General features: G+C 47.5%; 1 protein-coding gene across 4 annotated transcripts; it reads right to left on the reverse strand.

Annotated features, from left to right (window-relative positions):
• Nucleotides 1–720: 720 nt before the first annotated feature.
• On the reverse strand, nt 721–15828 carry LOC122931824 (zinc finger protein OZF-like). 4 transcript variants are annotated; one of them, XR_006388244.1, is made up of 9 exons: nt 15704–15828; nt 6526–6672; nt 6241–6405; nt 6034–6157; nt 5782–5919; nt 5565–5662; nt 5185–5245; nt 3473–3615; nt 2528–2654 (listed from the first exon to the last, which is right to left on the reverse strand). XR_006388244.1 is itself a non-coding variant. In XM_044285879.1 (8 exons), the coding sequence occupies exons 2-8, from the start codon at nt 6631–6633 to the stop codon at nt 1534–1536; spliced, it is 1815 nt and encodes a 604-aa protein (XP_044141814.1). In that variant the 5' UTR covers nt 6634–6672; nt 15704–15828; the 3' UTR covers nt 721–1533. The 4 variants fall into 4 exon arrangements, 3 of the variants coding, with proteins under 3 accessions (XP_044141814.1, XP_044141815.1, XP_044141816.1); XM_044285879.1 differs by lacking the exon at nt 3473–3615 and having other exon boundaries at nt 721–2654; XM_044285881.1 differs by lacking the exon at nt 2528–2654 and having other exon boundaries at nt 2664–3615.
• Nucleotides 15829–25123: the final 9295 nt, after the last annotated feature.

Raw genomic sequence — 25123 nt, forward strand, 5'->3', positions numbered from 1 at the left:
TGCCTCCTTTTAGATTAAGCCCTCCGCCACATCAGTGTTAGCAATTCCGTTATAGTGTTCCATTAGAACGGTTCCGTTTTTTCCGTTATGCATAATGGGAAAAAAACAGAACCATTATTTGTGCCGATAGACATGTATTAGGACGGAGCAAAACGGAGTGCCTCTTAACGGGTTCCGTTTTGTGTTCCGTTTTGTATTCCGTCCTAAAATTCCATTATAGCGGAACACAATAACAGAATTCCTAACGTTAATGTGAACCTGCCCTTATATAGCTTTGCCCAAGATTTATTATCACTACCCGCTGTATCTCTAGTGTATATACAGATATATACTATGCATACAATTTGGTCCAGAAATATTGGGACAGTCATATAATCAATATGAACTTAAAGTGCAGACTCAGCAGTAATTTGAGGGTACAACATCCTAATTAGAGGAAGGGTTTAGGAATTCCAGCCCTTTAATATGTCACTGCCAAAGGTAACTGGACGATTATCTCAAAAGCTATGTAATGGGCTGCATGGGCTATTCACTCATTAATCCATCACCAATTAAGCAGGTAAAAGGTCTGGAACCGATTCCAGGTGTGGCATTTGCATTATGAAGCTGTTGCTGTGAACCCACAACATATGGTCAAAGGAGCTCTCAATGGAAGTGAAACAGACCATCATTAGGCTGAAAAAGAAGAAATCCATAGACGTAGAGGAAATGTTAGGCGAAGCCAAATAAACGGTTTATTACATTTTGGTAAAAAGAACACCTGTGAGCTCAGAAATGCCGGGACATCCATGGAAGACAACATAGGTGGGTTAATGCTTATAACATCATTTTGGATAATTTGAGAGTGTAGTTTCTAAAATAGTAGTTTATGGGCGTTTAAACTGTCTGCTTGGTACTTTTAGCAAAGAGAGGCTAACCCCAATATTTGCTGTTGAGGAGGAGGCAGTGTTACACTGATCGACAGCTGCAAACACATCCTTCAAATTGTGGGTCACTTACAATACCAGGACGTGATAAAGGGCGAGTTTCACTAGTGGTATTGAAAGGCTCATGGGTTGTTTCCCTGCTGGGCTGCATTTTCAGGATCCTGTTCAGATAGTCGGGCGGACATCTTGTTTTATCAATGGGCTGTTCTAGAAGTCAATCAGCCTGATTATCACCAAAATCAAACCAATCTTCTCCAGCCGTGGAAGATCCCAAGTCCTGGCTCGCTGTTCGTGCAAATTGCAAAGTCCAGCAGCCAGCTTAGCTGTTTCGTCAGCCCCAGACCATACCACTGGTTGCAGAGGCTTGAATGGGCCCTCCACCCATGACTCCTTCTCTTGCCCTTGCTCCTTACTTTTCTTTTTGAGTCATAACTGGTGCCTGAGGTAAGAAGGAATCAGGGTAAACCGTTGGAGCCTAAGTGGTGGTGGTGAGCAGCAGGATGCAGGAGATATGTGAAAGATTCAGAGCAGGAACTCGCTATGCCCCGACGTGTGAGTTCTTAGATGGTCCATAAGATGCGATTTATGACTATAACATTTTTCACATTCAGGACATGAAAATGGCTTCTCCCCTCTGAGTTTTTAGATGATATACAAGAGTTGTCCTTTGGGCAAAACATCTTCCACATTCTGAACATGAATATGGCTTCTCAACTGCGTGAGTTCTTACATGATTCCTAAGACATGATTTCTGACTAAAACACTTCCCACATTTAGGACATAAAAATGGCCTCTCCCCTGTGTGAATTCTTAGATGCTCCGTAAGACGTGACTTCTGACTAAAACAATTCCCGCATTCAGAACATGAATACGGCTTTTCTCCTGTGTGAGTTCTCAGATGCTCCGTAAGACGCGACTTCTGACTAAAACATTTCCCACATTCAGGACATGAATATGGCTTCTCTCCTGTGTGAGTTCTTAGATGTTTAACAAGATCTGATTTCTGAGTATAACATTTTCCACATTCTGAGCATGATAATGGTTTATCTCCTGTGTGGCTTCTTAGATGTTTATTAAGATTTGATTTCTGACTAAAACACTTTTTACATTCAGGACATGAAAATGGCTTCTCTCCCGTGTAAGTTCTCTGATGTCTAAGAAGATTTGATTGAGTTGTAAAGCATTTTCCACAGTTTAAACATGAATATGGCTTCTCCCCTGTGTGAATTCTCTGATGTTCAGCAAGACTTGAGTTATAGGCAAAACATTTCCCACATTCTGAGCACGAAAACGGCTTCTCTCCTGTGTGACTTCTCTGATGTTTAAGAAAATTTGATATCGCTGTGAAGGATTTTCCACATTCAGAACATGAATATAGCTGCTTTCCTGTGTGCAATCTTTGATGCATAAGAAGATTTGAGTGAGTTGTAAAGCACTTTCCACATTCTGAACATGAAAATGGCTTCTCCCCTGTGTGACTTCTTAGATGATGCATAAGGCTTGATTTCCAAGTAAAAGATTTCTCACATTCTAAACACGAAAATGGACGTTCAGCTTTGTGAATTCTCTCATGCGTGAAAAGATGAGATTTTTCTTTAAAATGTTTTCCACATTCAGAACAAGCAAACATTTCAGCCAGTTGATTTTTGCCAGTGTGTGATTGATTTTCTTCTACTTCACAACTGGGAGATAAAAAATGCCCATCGGAGGCTCTTGTACCGTCATCACCTGAGAAAAAGGAACACATTTGTCATTTATCATTTCTATGTGAACAAACCATACAATGAGCAAAACATAACAAAATACAGTTATAAAGATAAGAGGGTTTTTTAGGTTCACAAAAAAATAAAAAATATAAAGGAATATTATTTATAATTCCTAAAAAAAAACAGGACATACAATGATTACAAGTAGGCTTCCCCACATTATTTCTAACACATTAGGCTGCGGCTATAAAGTATGAATTAGAGGTCTCCAATTCCTTAGAAACATTTACAAGAATAAAAGGGTTGTACCATCAAATACAACCCTTTTTAGACAAACTCTGCTGAGAATCCCTAGGAAAGTGATGAGTTTAGTGGAGAAAGCCATGGCCAGCATGACATCTATAGGGTAAATGACATGACAACCTTTTTAAAGTTCCTGGCAAAATGGTTGGAAAAACGGTTCCATCATGCTCAGCAAACTATTTTCTGCTCCAACAACTTATTGCACTGTCAGAGGGGGCAGGAGGACAGCGACCCAGTTGGGGGCAAAGAGGCCTGGTCAGATGGAAGGAATCTGCTTAATGTGTAAAAGTAGTGGAATCCACTAAGTGGTATAGCAACAACTGCACCTCCAGGTAGGAATTAAGTTGGTTCAAAAGCGGATTTTTCTGTAATGTTCCCCATTCACACATTTTGTTATGAATGACTAAAGATGCAGCAGAGGGCATGGAGGAGGAGAAAAAGTATCGGATGATGATAACAATAACGGCACTGTAATGCTTGTGGATGTGGCCTGGCTACTAGAAGGATAACAGGAAGTAGGTGGAAGGTCTTGCTCACATTGCAGCCCAGTTTGATTTTTCCACGTGAGCAGGTGATGTCGCCTCAAGTGCTGAAGGAGAGCCGTAGTTCCTACATTTATGCTTGACCGGCCACATATTACCTCCAGAAATGGCCCACTGTCATGGTTCTGTCGGCTGACACTGGAGAAAAATTTCCACAAGAGAGATACCATCACAAAAACACTACATGCAACGTTCATAACATTTCTGCCACCTCCACCCGAGCTTGCCCTAGGTCTGGCAGCTTTTGAGGCTCTACCAACAGCAGCATCTGCTCCCGAGCCACAGTTTTGTAGAAACAAAGGGTCAATTGGACATAGTCCTCTATAACAGTGCAACATGGCAGTTCAGGAACACTAATCTGTTTTAGATAAAAATTTCCAAAAATGCTAAAAGAAAATATGCAATTACAGACCTCTACAATGAATCCAAATGAGCAAAAATACATGCTGTCCGTTACACTGCAAAATATGCCTGGTCAGGGTTGGTATCCTTAAAGAAAAAAAAATTCTGTAATTTGACAGTGCCCAGTGCAACTATGATGCTTAAAAAGCAATCAACCAGTAAATATAATTTTTCAGATGTAAATTGGGCTGATAACTAGCTCATGCACAAAGGAGTACTGTAGCTTTAAAAATTAATATGCCATACAAGCAGAGTCTCAATGGATGGAAATTGCTGGCTGCGGCAAAGCAACAAACTAAATAAACTGATATGAAAAAGGTGGATGCCATAGAGAGTGATTCGCCAAAATTGAAATTCAAGAACTTTTTGGTAGTAGCACCACCCAGTAGTTATACAGTTTGGCCATACTGTAAATCCTAAGAGCGTTTGAGAACCAGGAGACACAGTAGTCAGGAAAGACAACCACTAAAGGTGAACTTTTATCTATTAACACGATTTTTCAAAACAGTCTATAAAATATGTAGTGCCCTGGAGCAGGGGTACTTTGAAGTCTGAACATTTGCCCCTGTTTCCCCTAAGAAAATTCATCAACTCCTTGCTTTATTTAACTTTAGAAGGGTTAACTTGCATGGACTTCAATTTGTTTAATACTGTGTTACTGCATTTTAAATGTATGTAGTGATATATATCCTGTTCATCTGCACTGTATTTGCGAGGCTCTGCGGAAAAGGTTAATGGATACAGAGAGACTTTTGGGACTTTGAATAAAAATCTGGTAATTTTCCACAGCTGCCATAGGGTTGGAAGAAAAGAAAAAACCCAGGACTTGTTTACCACCAAAATCAAACACTGACCTCGTGACTGTCTGGTTTAGCTCTGTTATGTCTGGAAACGTATTTTTGTCTGGAAAAACACTGCTGTGTCATTGCCATTGAGTATCACTAAAGCTCTAATGTAAGTCTATGACAGACTGGAGTTGTAATATTGTATTTGTTTGTGCTGAGTTTCTCCACTCCACCCCTCCTATTAGAAGGTTCCAGTCTAGCTAGAAATGTTATATAAGGAAAATAGTCAAAGTCCCTAGTGTTCTGAAGTTAGGGACCAGTGCTTGGAAGGAGAGACAGAGACAGAGACACTCTGGCATTTCCTCAGCATCAAACTTACTGGATGAGGAACTCAGGAAAGATCAGCCGAGATCTACTCCATATACAATTCCTCCGTCAGAGGAGGGAGAAGGTTTTCTGTAAACTCAGTCTGCAATGTATAATTCAAGAAGAAAACCCAGGATTTAGGAAAGGCTCTTACCAGTCACCGACACTGATGTGGGGTTCTCCAGGCCACTCAACCTTCCACTTCCATCACTTTCCTGCAAAGATCACACATGAAGGACATGAGAAACAAGAAAAGGAACCAGGACCAACATTCAACCAAATATTTTACTCCTCTACATAAACATTCCTGTTTTTTGGCCACAGGAAATGATCGGCGCTATTTTCATGATCACCAGTTCTTATATTATTCAAACAATCTTCTTTGAAAGCAGAAACCATTTGTAGCCATGATCGGCCACAGCCACCACCAATCACCATCACATAGAGTCTACTCCACTGCTGCTGGAGAAGAGGAGTAGAAAGCTTCATTACATCAATCTATAGAGGATCTACAGAAATCTCAGCTTCATCTACCTGATGATCCAGTGGGACATTCTGCTTCTCCTCTAGACAATCCTTGAAATACAGAAGACTAGGACATCTCTCTGGTAGATTTATATGACTGGATCCATCTATAGGAAATACACACAGTGACTGAATACATTGTCTATACGTGATGATCAGATGACGGGTGAATCTAGGTGACCCTAAACCTGGCCTCTTCTCTATAATCTGGAAGGTCTCCTCTTACCTGGTGATATGAAGAGCTGGTGATTCTCCACCTTAAGTTCATGATGATCCAATGCAACATTTGTTTTTTTGTTTGGATACTCCTGGGAATATAGACGACTGGGACATGTTTCTGGTGGATTTCTCCGACTGGATCCATCTATAGGAAAACACAATGGCTGAATACATTGTCTATACGTGATGATCAGATGAGGAGCGAGTCTAGGTGACCCCTAAACCTGGACTCTCCTCTATCAGGAAGGTCTACTCTTACCTGGTGATGTGAGGCGCTGATGATTCTCCATCATGACGTTCTTGTACATATCCTTGTGTCCTTCTAAATACTCCCACTCCTTGAGGGAGAAATATACAGCGACATCCTGACACCTTATAGGAAACTGACAACACAAGGATACAGTCATCACCAGACCCCTCACTTGGTGTTATTGTATAATTTCCCAGCATTCCCAGCAGCGCTCACCTCTCCGCTCAGCAGGTCAGTGATCCTGTTGGTAAGTTCTAGGATCTTCTGCTCATGCATCAGTGAATGAGGTGGAGGCTTGGTGATGGGGCTCTGGGTCCTGCTCGGTCCTCCTGACACATGAGGTGTCACACACTCAGATGACTTCTTCACTACGGTGTAATCCTGTGTATGAGGAGACGCCGATCACTACAGAGATGCTAAGAAACCTCCACCTTTCCAGACTTACCTGGTTATCTTTACATTTACCTACAAGAGATAACAGTGATGTCATGCGAGACTCACCTCTCCAGTTATCAAGTGGATGATCTCAAGGGCGAGGTCCAATATTCTTGAAGCCATCAAGTTTGTGTCCTTCTCCATCCATGGTTGGTCACTGGTGGAAAGGATCATTGTCTTACAAAAAAGACTTCATCTGTGAGAGTCTTGTACCTAACATGAGGAAAACAGAGTATTGATGGTAAAATCCCATAAGGAAGAAGATCTTACCTGAAGTATAGAGTCACTGAATATAAAGGACTACTACCCCCAGCACACAATGGAGATACATATATATCCTCAGCAATATTAGTGTTACACCACTGCTATCAAGTAGAAACAGCACTCCAATAGTGAAAAGAAACTAAATGTGGAGTTAGTCCCCCAAGTTCTCAGGTGACGTTTCTGCTGGTCTTTCAACAGTCTAACGAGGAACAGAAAGGTCACCTGAGGACTTGGCGAATAACTCCACATCAGGTCCATGTTACTATTGGAGTGTTGCTTCTACTTCCTGTTGGGATGGATTTGAGGTGGAGAAGTCCAGCTTTTTGGAAGCGTGACTCTGTAAACTTGTGATCTTCTACTTACAGTGAGTCTCCTTTACCATTTGTTTGCTGCCTGCTATAAAGTGGAGGGTTACACAGGATTTATAGATGAGCCAGGTCTCATCTTTCAGGTCATAAGCATGTTCAACATCTTTGTCAGGTCACCTACTACTGCATGGAGCCACATTATAAGGATAAAATGACCTGACAGATTCTCTCTTAAGGTCTTCTCCAGGTGACAACCGGTAAGTTCTGGTCACTACTAGAATCCAAGGTCCAGAACTACAATAAACATTCCTGATCTCAAGAGCTTATTCTCTTCGCACAAGAAATGCTCCATCTTGTGTTCAATCACATCCATCCAGAGATGAGGGTCATTATCCTACCGTCACCCAGAGACAGATACAGAAGTCCATGGGGTATAAAATGGAACAGTAAAGAGGCCCATAGTGCTCCACATATAGCGCTCTCTAGAATAATATATACACATGGAGAGTTTCGCCATCACCATGTCTGGAAACTAGTTTTTGTCTGTCATTGCCATTGAGTATCATTGAAGCTCTAATGTAAGTCTATGACAGACGGAAAGTGTAACATTGTATCTGTTTGTGCTGAGCTTCTCCACTCCACCCCTCCCACTAGAAGGTTCCAGTCTAGCTAGAAATGGTATATAAGGAGAGGAGTCGGGGCCCCTAGAGTTCTGCAGTAAGGGAACAGTGCTTGGAGGGGACACTCTGCCAGTCTACATGAGTGACCAGAAGAAGACTGACATGGGGATGCTGAGCCACAGACCGTGGGCCTTTCCTCAGCATCAAACCCTTCTGCCACGGAGGAGACTGCAGAAGCCAGTCCTATTCCTCGCCTGTATTTTTTTGCATCTTAATTCCTCCAGTAAAGAAGACACTGGTTAACTGCGTTGGGGTCACACCAAACCCGGCCACTGCACAGGGCATCCTTCAAAACAGCTTCTACTCTGAATGAGCCAGGATGGCCGACGATCAGAGCTCTGTGCTATGGAGATTTTACTTTAGATCAGCATGCTGCACACACCCAGCAATAGCGCCCTAGGCGAGTATGGCAGTCATTGTCAGTACATTTATCACAGCTCTGTTTACTCTGCAGTGTGTTTAACCCTTAAGAGGACCCCGAGATTTTCTATTTTTGCATTTTCGTTTTTCACTCCCCGACCTTCCCATAGTCCTAACTTTTCTATTTTTCCATTCACATAGCCTTATGAGGGCTTATTTTTGCAGGACAAGTTGTACTTTCTAATGGCGCCATTTATGGTTGCATACCATGTAGTGGGAAGGGGGAAAAAAAAAAATTCAAATGGGGTAGAATTGGGGAAAAACAATTCTGACAAAAGGTTTTTATTTGGGGGTCAGCCAGCACAACCCTGTATGCAGGTGCACATTGCTATGGTGAAATACAGATAAACGCAAAAACACAAAATGCAATCGCACTCTGCAACCAGCGCTCTGCCCTGCCTCTATGCTGGATGTTGAATAAGGCATTGGTGTACATTTTGGCCAAAGCGTAATAAGCCACTCACCACGTCAAGGTCGCCTCCATGAGTGGTCCCTAACACTAGTTCCTACCTGTTATGGGCCATGACAGCCACACAAAGTCCAGGGAGCGCAGGTACAGCATGCATGCCAAGCACACTCTGCTTTTAACCCCGTCCGGTGCCATTACAGCTTTCATCCGAACCAGGGATGCAAGTACCAACATGCATGCTGAGCCCACTATATACTTCTCCTGGAGCCAAATGGCTACTGGTAGGTGCTATATAAGCAGACTCAGTTTTATACTGACTTTAAAACCAGCCTCCAGAGTGCAGAGTCCGGTTGCATTTGTGTTTTTGCGTTTGTATCTGTATTTCGCCATAGCAATGTGCACCTGCATACTGGGTTGTGCGGGCTGAACCCACCACATCTCCATGCAGTCATGCACACCTGACCAGTTAATCTGCCCTGGAGGCTGGTTTTAAAGTCAGTATAAAACTGAGTCTGCTTATATAGCACCTACCAGTAGCCATTTGGCTCCAGGAGAAGTATATAGTGGGTTCAGCATGCATGTTGGTACTTGCATCCCTGGATCCAATGAAAGCTGTAATGGCACCGGACGGGGTTAAAAGCAGAGTGTGCCTGGCGTGCATGCTGTGCCTGCGCTCCCTGGACTTTGTGTGGCTGTCATGGCCCATAACAGGTAGGAACTAGTGTTAGGGACCACTCATGGAGGCGACCTTGACGTGGTGAGTTAGGAACTAGTATTAGGGACCACTCATGGAGGCGACCTTGACGTGGTGAGTCCGGCTTCCGGACTGCTCTGATGCCATGGTCACATTTGACCACAGCATCTGAAGGGGAAAATGCCTTATGGCTGATTGCATACATATACCGCGGGTCTCTACTATTTAAAAATGGCAGAAACCCAGCGGCTATGGCGGGCGCCATGTTTAAAGACCGGACTTCCACTGTACAGTAGAGGTCCTCAAGGGGTTAATGACACACTTCTCTGGGAGATGTCTCTGTTCTGGCTATGTTGTGGTCATCTCCAGGGTTCTCATGCTATGTTTCCTCTCTTAGACTGGCTATCTTTCGGGAAGAAGTCTCGGAGATCCGGCCCTGCAGGGAAGGCCAGCAGTCTTCACCAGAAAAAAAACTTTGCTTCCGGTGCCTGCACTACCTGTTGATCATAGAGACTTCATTCTCTGCAAAATGAATCCAGGGAATGTTTAGTTTTAGTCTTGGGGTTGTACCACAAAAAAATAGTCAACAGTTTTCAAACCAGCACCTGGATCTGAATACTTTGTAATTGCATGTAATTAAATATTTTGTATAGCCACTGCATTATTCAATAAAATCTATCTGTATAGCGCCACTTAAATTCTTATTTATTTGTCCTGCTCACTGAGAAGGTCGCACATGCTCAGTTTCATCTTTCAACTGCCTCCCGAGCTGCCGCAGGGAGAGCATGGACACGCCTCCCGAGCTGCCGCAGGGAGAGCATGGACACGCCTCCCGAGCTGCCGCAGGGAGAGCATGGACACGCCTCCCGAGCTGCCGCAGGGAGAGCATGGACACGCCTCCCGAGCTGCCGCAGAAAAGACACACCCCTTGAGCTGTCAGCTTCACAAAAATCCAGCAGAGCAATGAATAGAGAGATCTCTGGATCCATGTGAGGTCCAGGGCTGGTTCTAGCTTTGTTAGAGATTGGCATGTACTATATGATGTCTGATTTTAAATGTTTACATCAATGGTGCCCAACCATTTTTTGTCTGAGGGCCGCACTAGACTTGGTATAAATTTCGCGGGCTGGAACCAGGTAGCTTTGCTAGAAAGAAATGCAAACGCTGTGAGAGGGCGCATATCTGGGCATAACTACTATGAGGGGGCACATGATGTATACATGTGTGTAATGTATGTGATGATCACACACTGCTCTACATACATTACACACATGTATACATCACATACTGCGCTGTCACCTTCTTCTGCAGGTCTACCTTGATGTCTGGTCTTTAGGCTTCAGTCAGACCCTTCACCGCCATGCTTGCGCCGTGTGCCCCGACACCACCAGGAGCTGGCCCCTCCTCCTTTCATCTCCCGCCGGCTTCTCCTACAGCAGGGCGCTCTATCGCTCCAGTGCCCGCCCAATCTTACCAATCAGGGGCGTAGCTAGAAATGACTGGGCCCCATAGCAAAAAAAATTATGGGCCCCCCTCCCGGATCTCCCACCCCCATATACCTATTGGACCTCCCACCCCTTCCAGAGCTCCCACCCATACACCCCTCCAGGACCTCACACCCCAACATTCCCACACCCCTCCCTAGATCCCCCCCCCCCCCCTCAGTGCCATCCACAGATATCGCCCCCCCCCCTCAGTGCCATCCACAGATATCGCCCCCCCCCTCAGTGCCATCCACAGATATCGCCCCCCCCCCCTCAGTGCCATCCACAGATATCGCCCCCCCCCCTCAGTGCCATCCACAGATATCGCCCCCCCCCCCTCAGTGCCATCCACAGATATCGCCCCCCCCCCCTCAGTGCCATCCACAGATATCGCCCCCCCCCCTCAGTGCCATCCACAGATATCGCCCCCCCCCCCTCAGTGCCATCCACAGATATCGCCCCCCCCCCCTCAGTGCCATCCACAGATATCGCCCCCCCCCCCCCTCAGTGCCATCCACAGATATCGCCCCCCCCCCCCCCTCAGTGCCATCCACAGATATCCCCCCCACCCAGAGCCGCTTCCTAGCCAATTTATTCACTGCACTTGCCTCTGAGAAATTGAAGAGAAGTGCGGTAATCTCGCACAGGCGCACTGGCAGAGGCCAGGAAGACGGTGCATGCGCACTTTGATGCCTCTGCCAGTGCGCCTGTGCGAGATTACCGCACTTCTCTTCAATTTCTCAGAGGCAAGTGCAGTGAATAAATTAGCTAGGAGGCGGCACTGGGCGGGGAGATTGCATCGCTTTGCTGCCTGTGCCGTTCAAGGCGCGCCCCACGCTGATAAAGACCTGTTACTGCGCGGGCCGCATGACACGGCTTCACGGGCCGCAGGTTGGGCATCACTGGTTTACTTTATTCATGGGAGAACCCCTTTAAGTTTAACTCTGGCTCTGCAGCCACTCAATCCTGAACAGGTCCAGCTCTGCCTCATGTTGGAGGCCAAGCAGAGCTGAGCTTGGTCCTGGTCTGGATGGGAGACCTTTGCTTCCACTCAGCAGGTGCTGTTCCTAATTAAGGAAATTGCCTCGGGGCGCCTTCAGACGCAGCAGATTTTGTGGCAGGAAATTCAGCGACTGAAAATCAGTTCCGTTCACCTGAATGCGTTTTGCAGAAACGTCCTTGCTGCCCTATTCTAATGAATGGAGACTATTTTCAGTTGCTGAATTTTCCGTCACAAAATCTGCTCCGTGTGAAGGCGCCCTTACAGTTCTGCGCTGTCATGTGCAAAGACAACAGGCAGGATTTATTAAAATCAATTAAAGATGACCTACAATGAGCTTAAAGGGGCGGTCTGCTTTTTTATATTGATGACCTGTCCTCAGGATAGGTCACCAGTATCAGGTTGGCGGGGGTCTGACTCAGCACTCCCGCCGATCAGCTACTTTGAAGAGAAGACGGCACTCGTATGACCGCTGCCTTCTCTTCTCTGCATACCTGCTCGCCGTTGCAACACCGCCACAAGTGGCTAGGATGAAGCCGTCCAACAGGAGTGAGTGGGGACGCCATACTTACACTGCTCGCTGCTGCGGTTCTGATGGCGAGCAGCTAAACAGAGACGAGAAGGCAGCGCTTGAACAGAGGAATGGCACTCCCTTGATGTCTGAAGAACCGACTTAATATATCAAAAGGTCAGATACCTTCAGAAAATCCGAGGCCCTGTCTCTTCAGCATCAAGGACCCAATAAGGGACAGAGAACATGGCCACCAGAGCGGTGAATCAGGGGATCTGTGGACAAGCGTCGTCAATCACTCAAATAGCTCCACCACCATGTTCTGGACATCCTGCCGCATGGTCAACATCTTCACCCTTCACGAAGGATCACAGGCTGGACATTCTCAACACTTAGGCCTCTATTTTCCATACAATATTTGAATGGGGTCTTCTGTCCCACTCACTTGAGCACTGCTTTGTAAGTCCCATCCGGAGGACGTCCAGGAAAATGAAAACTTACCTGAAGTTTCCATCTCCTGTAGTCCGCAGGCAGCAGAGCGTTACCTCCATCTAACATTGCTTCTTACACCTCCTGCTTAGCTTCATAGGGCCCGTGGTGATTGGTTAATTGATTGATCATTATTAACCTGTCTCTGGCCAGTTATAACTAGGCGGCTTTAACCCATTTGTGACTGTGCTGCCTACGGACTACAGGAAGTTTCATTTTCAGGATTTTCAGTACATTTTTTTGTGACATCAATAAACTGTGTTGCTTTTTACAACGTATACCATTATACATGTGACGAAAGCACCTTCATCACTGGGAGTTGGAGGCCTGCTTGCCTGCCTCTTGCCCTGTGACTATGGCCCCTGGGACACTATTTGGGCATATTGGATTTCAAAGGCTCCGTTTCTGCCCCTTGGACTTTTTACTGGAACTATTTGGGGCATGGGACCATGTGCACGGTGGGGCAAAAATAAGACTTCCAGGAAATTCCTGAACCAATCTGGGTGATTTTTGGATAGGTTGTTCACCCAGATCGAGGCTATCCGGGGAAGTGACTTTTATGGGGATATGTGGTGTTTTGGGGTGTTTTCTGTGGTTGGGAAAAATTTGTGTTTTCTGCCTGTGAGTAATTAAGTCCATTGTGTTTGTTAAATATATCACAGGCAGAGTCCATTGTGTTATTGATTGCGTCACAGGCAATGCCCATTGTGTTATTGATTGCGTCACAGGAAATGCCATTGTGTTTGTTGAATGTACATACATAGACGCTGCCGTCTATGGCGGTGTCTCTGCTGCGGCTGTACACATGGTCTGTATCTGGCAGTTTTCTCCAACCATCATGTGAGGCACCTGAGAAGGTATGGCTATGGGTGTCTGCACTGGAGCAGGACTTACACCTTGAAATCTGTCCCACAAGGGGAGACATGTATGGACAGAGCCTTCTCCTGAAAATCTTCATCCAATCCTCCTTCATCCATTAATTACTAATAATTGCATAATTACTGCAGACCACAGATTGGAGGTCTGTTTAAACCCAGTTTCGAGGGACTTTACGGGGCCCTGTATGTGTAGACTACTGCAGGACCTGAAACCCCAGGTACCAAGAAGAGAGGTGGAACACTGCTGCTCCTTCTTTCATTAGCCTGATGATCTGGACCTGGAGGAGGCCTCCCTCACCAAGGAGACATCAAGATCCACTTTGAGGTTGCAAACTGCTGACCCTGTGCCATAATGGTCCTCTGCTGAACCCGATTGTGAGGGCCTCTTTTCTTTACAAAACCAATTTTTCTGCAGACCTGCTTCTGGAGGGAAGGATCCTTCAATGTGGTGTCTTCCTAGGTAGATCCATCAGTCCCCAGGTTCCATGGCACATCCTAGGCCAGAAGCCAGGACCTCAATGTATTGGCTGAAGCCAGAGAGGGAGGACCAGGCTTTGAGATGCCTCCCTCAGTCCCACTGCTTTCTGAGGCAGGTGCTCCTGGTGCATCTTCACTACTGACAGGAGTCAACCATCATTTGTGGACCTAGAGACCTAGGTCTGGACATCATCCCCGGGGACGCCAGGTGAGGGTTGTGGTCTCCAAGAAGAACCTGTTATCTAAGCTCTGAGGCGGCTCCAAGGCCTATAACACATGGAGCCTGGACCGACTTATATCCTGAGGAGGCTGGAGCCGTGTCTCCTGTAACACGGAGGCAGCACTGCCGATGAAGGACAGCCTCCATCACTGCAACCAGAAGCCCCTCCTGTCCACCATCTTCACCCAGATGTCATCAGCTTCCTGAGGAACCTACTAAGTAAACCCAAATCATCCAATAACACTCACCACACACACTGCTGCCCCCGCCGCCTGCGCGCACACACACTGCTGCCCCCGCCGCCTGCGCGCACACACACTGCTGCCCCCGCCGCCTGCGCGCACACACACTGCTGCCCCCGCCGCCTGCGCGCACACACACTGCTGCCCCCGCCGCCTGCGCGCACACACACTGCTGCCCCCGCCGCCTGCGCGCACACACACTGCTGCCCCCGCCGCCTGCGCGCACACACACTGCTGCCCCCGCCGCCTGCGCGCGCACACACACTGCTGCCCCCGCCGCCTGCACACACACACACTGCTGCCCCCGCCGCCTGCACACACACACACACACTGCTGCCCCCGCCGCCTGCGCACACACACACACAGCTCTCTCTTTCTTCTCCCCTTCTATTTAAAGGGACACTGACAGGGCCAAAAAGCATATTTAGGTATATAGATGACAGTACAGGTCTTATAAAGTGTATTAGAATCCTCTAAGTATCCCCCCGTCCACCTTATAAATACAGTAAACTGAAGTTTTATAACCTGCTTGACTCGTCTTCAATCTGCCCAAGGGGCGGCGTTTCTTCCTTGCGCCCCCCAGCCAGCCGCCCCCAACTGCCGTTTGAAGCGCCGCCCAGCTCATCAATATTCACTTCGCTGGGCGGCTACTAGTGTCCCTGACTCAAGATCCGGCGCATGCCCAATACAATACTATGGTCATCGTCCTCCGGCTCATCTTCAGCGCATGTGCCCGGCACCCTCACTGGCCGGGATCGCATCGCGCCTGCGCACAATCTGATTCTTGGGCATGCGCCGGATCTTGAGTCGGGGACACTAGTAGCCGCCCAGCGAAGTGAATATTGATGAGCTGGGCGGCGCTTCAAACGGCAGTTGGGGGCGGCTGGCTGGGCGCAAGGAAGAGACGCCGCCCCTTGGGCAGATTGAAGACGAGTCAAGCAGGTTATAAACCTTCAGATTACTGTATTTATAAAGGTGGACGGGGGGAGACTTAGAGGATTCTAATACACTTTATAAGACCTGTACTCACGTATATATATATACCTAAATATGCTTTTTGGCCCTGTCAGTGTCCCTTTAACACTATGACATTTGGGGCTGGTCCTGCAGCATGATGGGGGTTGTAGTGACAGGTCCAGCACACAGGACAGGATCTCCGGTCACTTACCCTTCACTCCTCCAGTCCAGGCTCTGGGCAGCAGTGCTGGGGTCCTGGCTCAGTCACCATGGAGTCTGTATCTTCTCCCTGCACTGCAAGACCTTGTGTACACTTCACTGGAGATGTGACGTCACCGGAAGAGGCGGGGCCTGAAGGACCAGACAGCATTGAGCTTGTCCCTCCCGGTGTCTCCTCCATCTTCCCTCCTCTTCTCCTCACTCTCTAATCAGCTCAGCAGCGGGACACGTGGAGGGAGAGGGTGGAGCCTGAGGAGAAGCCACGCCCACTCCTGCCTCTATTAGTGATGGGATTCCCACTCTGTGGCTCCACATGGAATTCCACTGTCCCGCCCCTCTCCCTCACTGTCCCGCCCCTCTCCCTCACTGTCCCGCCCCTCTCCCTCACTGTCCCGCCCCCTCTTTCTTAAGGTGGAGAAGAAGAGTTTAGCTCAGTGTACGGCGCCGATCACTATTCTACAGCCTCCTGCACAGAGCACCCCCCGAACTGCTCCAGAGGTAAGTGCTCCTGTGTGAGGTATGTACTGTGTATGTAATATGTGTGAGGTGTGTATGTAATATGTGTGAGGTGTGTACTGTGTGTATGTAATATGTGTGAGGTGTGTACTGTGTGTATGTAATATGTGTGAGGTATGTACTGTGTATTTAATATGTGTGAGGTATGTACTGTGTATGTAATATGTGTGAGGTATGTACTGTGGGTATGTAATATGTGTGAGGTATGTACTGTGGGTATGTAATATGTGTGAGGTATGTACTGTGGGTATGTAATATGTGTGAGGTATGTACTGTGGGTATGTAATATGTGTGAGGTATGTACTGTGGGTATGTAATATGTGTGAGGTATGTAATATGTGTGAGGTATGTACTGTGGGTATGTAATATGTGTGAGGTATGTACTGTGGGTATGTAATATGTGTGAGGTATGTACTGTGGGTATGTAATATGTGTGAGGTATGTACTGTGTGTATGTAATATGTGTGAGGTATGTACTGTATATATGTAATATGTGTGAGGTATGTACTGTGAGTATGTAATATGTGTGAGGTATGTACTGTGTGTATGTAATATGTCTGAGGTATGTACTGTGTGTATGTAATGTGTGTGAGGTGTGTACCGTGTGTATGTAATGTGTGTGAGGTGTGTACCGTGTGTGTGTAATATGTGTGAGGTATGTACTGTGTGTTAGTGGCGTCGCTACAGGGGACGAGGGGGGGCAATTGCCCCCCCCCTATGTTATTCTTTGCCCCCCCAGGTGCCCCCCCCCCCCCCCCCCCCCCGCTGATTCCCCCAAAGCAGGCTGGTGAATACTAATTGAATACTAATGAGCGCTTCCATTATGGAAGCGCTCATTAGTACCAAAGGACCAGGAAGCGGTGAACGCTCTGTACTCACCACTTCCTGGTCCTCGGCTGTGCAGGGCGCTCTGTGACCTCACGCTGTGCGCGCCAGTTCAAAGCATAGTCGACTGAGGGGAGAGAAAATTGCAGACATATGGAGGCTAATAAGAGGAATAATGGGGGCTAATGAGGCATAAGGGCTGATATGGGGGCTAATGAGAGGCTTGGGGGCTGATATGGGGGTGATGAGAGGCATAATAAGTGCAGGGGCGTATCTATCACGAGGCAAACAAGGCATTTGCCTAGGGCGGCACTTGCCAATGGGGCGGCAAAATGCCTTGTTTGCCCCTTGTCCCATCAGTCTCATCTGCCTCCGGTATATTCAGAAGATGCGATGGTATATTCTAACCCCCAGGCGTTCCCATGGTGACGGGGACGCGTGCCTGGGGGTTAGAATATACCATCTGATCTGAGTTTTCACGCTCTCAGTGAGAGCGTGAAAACACAAATCCGATGGTATATTCTAACCCCCAGGCGTTCCCATGGTGACAGGGACGCTTGCCTGGGGGTTAGAATATACAGGGCCCCGCCGCTCACAGGAAAACATTTAAAAACGAATCAGTAACCTAAACTTTATTCATTAGTGATGTCTTACTGTATACCTTACTCTGTCTTTCAGCTCCGATAACAGCAGGCAGTGCGGGCGGGCGGCGCTCACTCACTGACGTCACGCGCCTGCGCCGCCTAGTGGGAGGAGCAGGCGCGTGACGTCAGTGAGTGAGCGCCGCCCGCCCGCACTGCCTGCTGTTATCGGAGCTGAAAGACAGAGTAAGGTATACAGTAAGACATCACTAATGAATAAAGTTTAGGTTACTGATTCGTTTTTAAATGTTTTCCTGTGAGCGTCAGGGGGAGGGGGAGGAGGAATCTGTGGATGGCACCGTTTAGGGGAGGGGGGGGGGGGGGAATCTGTGGATGGCACAGTTTAGGGGAGGGGGGGGGAATCTGTGGATGGCACCGTTTAGGGGAGGGGGAGGAGGAATCTGTGGATGGCACCGTTTAGGGGAGGGGGGGAATCTGTGGATGGCACTGTTTAGGGGAGGGGGGGAATCTGTGGATGGCACTGTTTAGGGGAGGGGGGGGAGAATCTGTGGATGGCACTGTTTAGGGGAGGGGGGGGGGAATCTGTGGATGGCACCGTTTAGGGGGGGGGGAATCTGTGGATGGCACCGTTTAGGGGAGGGGGGGAATCTGTGGATGGCACCGTTTAGGGGAGGGTCTGTGGATGGCACCGTTTAGGGAGGGTCTGTGGATTGCACCGTTTAGGGGAGGGGGGGTCTGTGGATGGCACCGTTAGGGGAGGGGGGTCTGTGGATGGCACCGTTTAGGGGAGGGGGGATCTGTGGATGGCACCGTTTAGGGGAGGGGGGAATCTGTGGATGGCACCGTTTAGGGGAGGGGGGGGAATCTGTGGATGGCACCGTTAGGGGAGGGGGGGAATCTGTGGATGGCACCGTTTAGGGGAGGGGGGAGTCTGTGGATGGCACCGTTTAGGGGAGGGGGGAGTCTGTGGATGGCACCGTTTAGGGGAGGGTGAGTCTGTGGATGGCACCGTAGGGGAGAGGGGGTGACTGTGGTGCACCAGTTAAGGAGGAGGGGGGGATCTGTGGATGGCACCGTTTAGGGGAGTGAGGGGGGATCTGTGGATGGCACCGTTAGGGGAGGAGGGGGGATCTGTGGATGGCACCGTTTAGGGGAGGAGGGGGGGATCTGTGGATGGCACCGTTTAGGGGAGGAGGGGGGGTCTGTGGAGGGCACCGTTTAGGGGAGGAGTGGGGGATCTGTGGATGGCACCGTTTAGGGGAGGAGGGGGGATCTTTGGATGGCACCGTTTAGGGGAGGGGGATCCGTGGATGGCACTATTTAGGGGGGATCTGTGGATGGCACATAGGAAGGGGTGGGGTTTAGAGAGAAAGGGGTTTGGCCTTGACAGGAAGGGGTGGGTCAAATTTATATTAGGGGGGTGCCCGAGTTTAGTCTCGCCTAGGGCAGCACAAAACCAAGATACACCACTGAATAAGTGTCATCCACAGATCCACCATAACACTGCGCACTGACGAGAGACTGAAAGAAGGGGAAAGAATCAGCGGAAGCGAGCAGAGGACGGCACCGCAGAGGACGGCACCGCAGAGGACGGCACCGCAGAGGACTGAACAGCTTCTTCTGTAAGTAAATTATTTTATTATAACTGTATCCCTGCAGACCGCAACTCTCTCGCATTTTGTAATCTTATTTCTATATACTTATTTTGTTTTTGCCCCCCCCCCCCATTTTTGACTGTGGTATCTTTGTGCCCCCCCCCCTATATATTGTTCCTAGAGTCGCCACTGCTGTGTGTATGTAATGTGTGAGGTATGTACCATGTGTGAGGTATGTACTGTATATGTAATATATGTGAGATATAGATTGTGTATATGTAATATGTGTACAGATATATAGTATATACAGCAGTGTACTGATATGTGAGGTACGAGGTATAATAGATGCACTGTGTACAGATATATAGTATATACAGCAGTGTACTGATATGTGAGGTACGAGGTATAATAGATGCAGTGTGTACAGATATATAGTATATACAGCAGTGTACTGATATGTGAGGTACGAGGTATAATAGATGCAGTGTGTACAGATATATAGTATATACAGCAGTGTACTGATATGTGAGGTATGAGGTATAATAGATGGAGGGTGTACAGGTATATAGTATATACAGCAGTGTACTGATATGTGAGGTACGAGGTATAATAGATGCAGTGTGTACAGATATATAGTATATACAGCAGTGTACTGATATGTGAGGTATGAGGTATAATAGATGGAGGGTGTACAGGTATATAGTATATATAGCAGTGTACTGATATGTGAGATACGAGGTATAATAGATGCAGTGTGTACAGATATATAGTATATACAGCAGTGTACTGATATGTGAGGTACGAGGCATATAAGATGGAGGGTGTACAGGTATATAGTATATACAGCAGTGTACTGATATGTGAGGTACGAGGTATAATAGATGGAGTGTGCACAGGTATATAGTATATACAGCAGTGTACTGATATGTGAGGTACGAGGTATAATAGATGGAGGGTGTACAGGTATATAGTATATACAGCAGTGTACTGATATGTGAGGTACGAGGTATAATAGATGGAGGGTGTACAGGTATATAGTATATACAGCAGTGCACTGATATGTGAGGTACAAGGTATAATAGATGGAGGGTGTACAGGTATATAGTATATACAGCAGTGTACTGATATGTGAGGTACGAGGTATAATAGATGGAGGGTGCACAGGTATATAGTATATACAGCAGTGTACTGATATGTGAGGTACGAGGTATAATAGATGGAGGGTGCACAGGTATATAGTATATACAGCAGTGTACTGATATGTGAGGTATGAGGTATAATAGATGGAGGGTGTACAGGTATATAGTATATACAGCAGTGTACTGATATGTAAGGTACGAGGTATAATAGATGGAGGGTGTACAGGTATATAGTATATACAGCAGTGTACTGATATGTGAGGTATGAGGTATAATAGATGGAGGGTGCACAGGTATATAGTATATACAGCAGTGTACTGATATGTGAGGTACGAGGTATAATAGATGCAGTGTGTACAGATATATAGTATATACAGCAGTGTACTGATATGTGAGGTATGAGGTATAATAGATGGAGGGTGTACAGGTATATAGTATATACAGCAGTGTACTGATATGTGAGGTACGAGGTATAATAGATGGCGGGTGTACAGGTATACTGTGTGATATATGCAATGTACTTGATGTGAGACTGTAACAGACCGTTCAGCACACAGCTCCGCTCAGACGATATTCCCCTTTCCAATGCACAGGCAGCTACACGGACACTGGAAACAGGAAAAGCCTACGATCGGCTCACACTCCTGGCAATCAGCATACAATCCAATCCCCCAATAACGAGGCGGCAGTTCGTTTTGAGGTCAAGCAGAACTGACTGTACCTGCACCTACAGACCCTTTTATTCAGAATCCACAAACACAGTACTGCCCACAGGGGTTTGAAATACAACCAATCAATATATTACAACACATACAATGTAAGTACAGCAGCCCATCGGACACAATGGGACAATAAAAACCCACCCAGCATAGTCCTCCCCTCTGTCTAGGAGATAATTGAGTCCATTTCTGTATCTACTCATTATCTCCTAAGCTGAAAAGTTACACTTCTTATAAATTGTTACAACTTTGTGAGTTTACATTGTACATACATATAACTAATATCAATTTAACCAGTATAACTTGGGGACAAACCCATCCAAAATTCACTTGAATAGGTTCAGGGGTTTAAAAGTTAGTAAAAGTATCTTAAAGGGCCGTAATCCTGAGGCAGGAGGCTGGTAAACAGCATGGCGAAGAGGCTTTCAGCACAGAGATATGTGGTCAGTTATACATTATGGTCACTGTGTGTGTGAGGTACATGAGGTAGTGGTCACTGTGTGTGTGTGTGAGGTACATGAGGTAGAGGTCACTGTGTGTGTGAGGTACATGAGGTAGAGGTCCCTGTGTGTGTGAGGTACATGAGGTAGTGGTCACTGTGTGTGTGTGAGGTACATGAGGTAGTGGTCCCTGTGTGTGTGAGGTACATGAGGTAGTGGTCACTGTGTGTGTGAGGTACATGAGGTAGTGGTCACTGTGTGTGTGTGAGGTACATGAGGTAGTGGTCACTGTGTGTGTGTGAGGTACATGAGGTAGAGGTCACTGTGTGTGTGTGAGGTACATGAGGTAGTGGTCACTGTGTGTGTGTGAGGTACATGAGGTAGTGGTCACTGTGTGTGTGTGAGGTACATGAGGTAGTGGTCACTGTGTGTGTATGAGGTAGTGGTCACTGTGTGAGGTACATGAGGTAGTGGTCACTGTGTGTGTGTGAGGTACATGAGGTAGTGGTCACTGTGTGTGTGTGAGGTACATGAGGTAGTGGTCACTGTGTGTGTGTGTGAGGTACATGAGGTAGTGGTCACTGTGTGTGTGTGAGGTACATGAGGTAGTGGTCACTGTGTGTGTGTGTGTGTGTGTGTGTGTGTGTAAGGTACATGGGGTAGTGTTCACTGTGTGTGAGGTACATGAGGTAGTGTTCACTGTGTGTGTGGGGTACATGAGGTAGTGGTCACTGTGTGTGTGTGAGGTACCTGAGGTAGTGGTCACTGTGTGTGTGTGTGTGTGTGTGTGTGAGGTACATGAGGTAGTGGTCACTGTGTGTGTGTGTGAGGTATATGAGGTAGTGGTCACTGTGTGTGTGAGGTACATGGGGTAGTGTTCACTGTGTGTGAGGTACATGAGGTAGTGTTCACTGTGTGTGTGGGGTACATGAGGTAGTGGTCACTGTGTGTGTGTGAGGTACATGAGGTAGTGGTCACTGTGTGTGAGGTACATGGGGTAGCGTTCACTGTGTGTGAGGTACATGAGGTAGTGTTCACTGTGTGTGTGTGAGGTACATGAGGTAGTAGTCACTGTGTGTGTGAGGTACATGAGGTAGTGGCCACTATGTGTGTGTGAGGTACATGAGGTAGTGGTCACTGTGTGTGAGGTACATGAGGTAGTGGTCACTGTGTGTGTGTGTGTGTGTGTGTGTGAGGTACATGAGGTAGTGGCCACTGTGTGTGTGTGTGAGGTACATGAGGTAGTGGTCACTGTGTGTGAGGTACATGAGGTAGTGGTCACTGTGTGTGTGTGTGTGTGAGGTACATGAGGTAGTGGTCACTGTGTGTGTGAGGTACATGAGGTAGTGGTCACTGTGTGTGTGAGGTACATGAGGTAGTGGTCACTGTGTGTGTGTGAGGTACATGAGGTAGTGGTCACTGTGTTGTGTGTGTGAGGTACATGAGGTAGTGGTCACTGTGTGTGTGTGAGGTACATGAGGTAGTGGTCACTGTGTGTGTGAGGTACATGAGGTAGTGGTCACTGTGTGTGTGTGTGTGAGGTACATGAGGTAGTGGTCACTGTGTGTGTGTGTGAGGTACATGAGGTAGTGGTCACTGTGTGTGTGAGGTACATGAGGTAGTGGTCACTGTGTGTGTGTGTGTGTGAGGTACATGAGGTAGTGGCCACTGTGTGTGTGTATGAGGTAGTGGTCACTGTGTGTGTGAGGTACATGAGGTAGTGGTCACTGTGTGTGTGTGAGGTACATGAGGTAGTGGTCACTGTGTGTGTGTGTGTGTGTGTGTGAGGTACATGAGGTAGTGGTCACTGTGTGTGTGTGAGGTACATGAGGTAGTGGCCACTGTGTGTGTGTATGAGGTAGTGGTCACTGTGTGTGTGAGGTACATGAGGTAGTGGTCACTGTGTGTGTGTGAGGTACATGAGGTAGAGGTCACTGTGTGTGTGTGTGTGTGTGAGGTACATGAGGTAGTGGTCACTGTGTGTGTGTGAGGTACATGAGGTAGAGGTCACTGTGTGTGTGAGGTACATGAGGTAGTGGTCACTGTGTGTGTGAGGTACATGAGGTAGAGGTCACTGTGTGTGTGTGTGTGTGTGTGTGAGGTACATGAGGTAGTGGTCACTGTGTGTGTGTGTGTGAGGTACATGAGGTAGAGGTCACTGTGTGTGTGTGAGGTACATGAGGTAGTGGTCACTGTGTGTGTGTAAGGTACATGAGGTAGAGGTCACTGTGTGTGTGTGTGTAAGGTACATGAGGTAGAGGTCACTGTGTGTGTGTGTGTGTGAGGTACATGAGGTAGAGGTCACTGTGTGTGTGTGTGTGTGTGTGTAAGGTACATGAGGTAGAGGTCACTGTGTGTGTGAGGTACATGAGGTAGTGGTCACTGTGTGTGTGTGTGTGTGAGGTACATGAGGTAGTGGTCACTGTGTGTGTGAGGTACATGAGGTAGTGGTCACTGTGTGTGTGAGGTACATGAGGTAGTGGTCACTGTGTGTGTGAGGTACATGAGGTAGTGGTCACTGTGTGTGTGTGAGGTACATGAGGTAGTGGTCACTGTGTGTGTGTGTGTGTGTGTGTGTGTGTGTGTGTGAGGTACATGAGGTAGAGGTCACTGTGTGTGTGTGAGGTACATGAGGTAGTGGTCACTGTGTGTGTGTGAGGTACATGAGGTAGAGGTCACTGTGTGTGTGAGGTACATGAGGTAGTGGTCACTGTGTGTGTGTGAGGTACATGAGGTAGTGGTCACTGTGTGTGTGTGAGGTACATGAGGTAGAGGTCACTGTGTGTGTGTGAGGTACATGAGGTAGAGGTCACTGTGTGTGTGTGTGTGAGGTACATGAGGTAGAGGTCACTGTGTGTGTGTGTGTGTGTGAGGTACATGAGGTAGAGGTCACTGTGTGTGTGTGAGGTACATGAGGTAGAGGTCACTGTGTGTGTGTGAGGTACATGAGGTAGAGGTCACTGTGTGTGTGTGAGGTACATGAGGTAGTGGTCACTGTGTGTGTGTGTGTGTGAGGTACATGAGGTAGAGGTCACTGTGTGTGTGTGAGGTACATGAGGTAGAGGTCACTGTGTGTGTGTGAGGTACATGAGGTAGTGGTCACTGTGTGTGTGTGAGGTACATGAGGTAGTGGTCACTGTGTGTGTGAGGTACATGAGGTAGTAGTCACTGTGTGTGTGAGGTACATGAGGTAGTGGCCACTATGTGTGTGTGAGGTACATGAGGTAGTGGTCACTGTGTGTGTGTAGGAGGTACATGAGGAGGTAGTGGTCACTGTGTGTGTGTGTGAGGTACATGAGGTAGTGGTCACTGTGTGTGTGAGTGTGTGAGGTACATGAGGTAGTGGTCACTGTGTGTGTGTGAGGTACATGAGGTAGTGGTCACTGTGTGTGTGTGAGGTACATGAGGTAGTGGTCACTGTGTGTGTGTGAGGTACATGAGGTAGTGGTCACTGTGTGTGTGTGAGGTACATGAGGTAGAGGTCACTGTGTGTGTGAGGTACATGAGGTAGTGGTCACCTGTGTGTGTGTGTGTGTGTGTGAGGTACATGAGGGAGAGGTCACTGTGTGTGTGTGA

Source organism: Bufo gargarizans, chromosome 3 (assembly GCF_014858855.1).
Source record: "Bufo gargarizans isolate SCDJY-AF-19 chromosome 3, ASM1485885v1, whole genome shotgun sequence".
Lineage (NCBI taxonomy): Eukaryota > Metazoa > Chordata > Amphibia > Anura > Bufonidae > Bufo > Bufo gargarizans.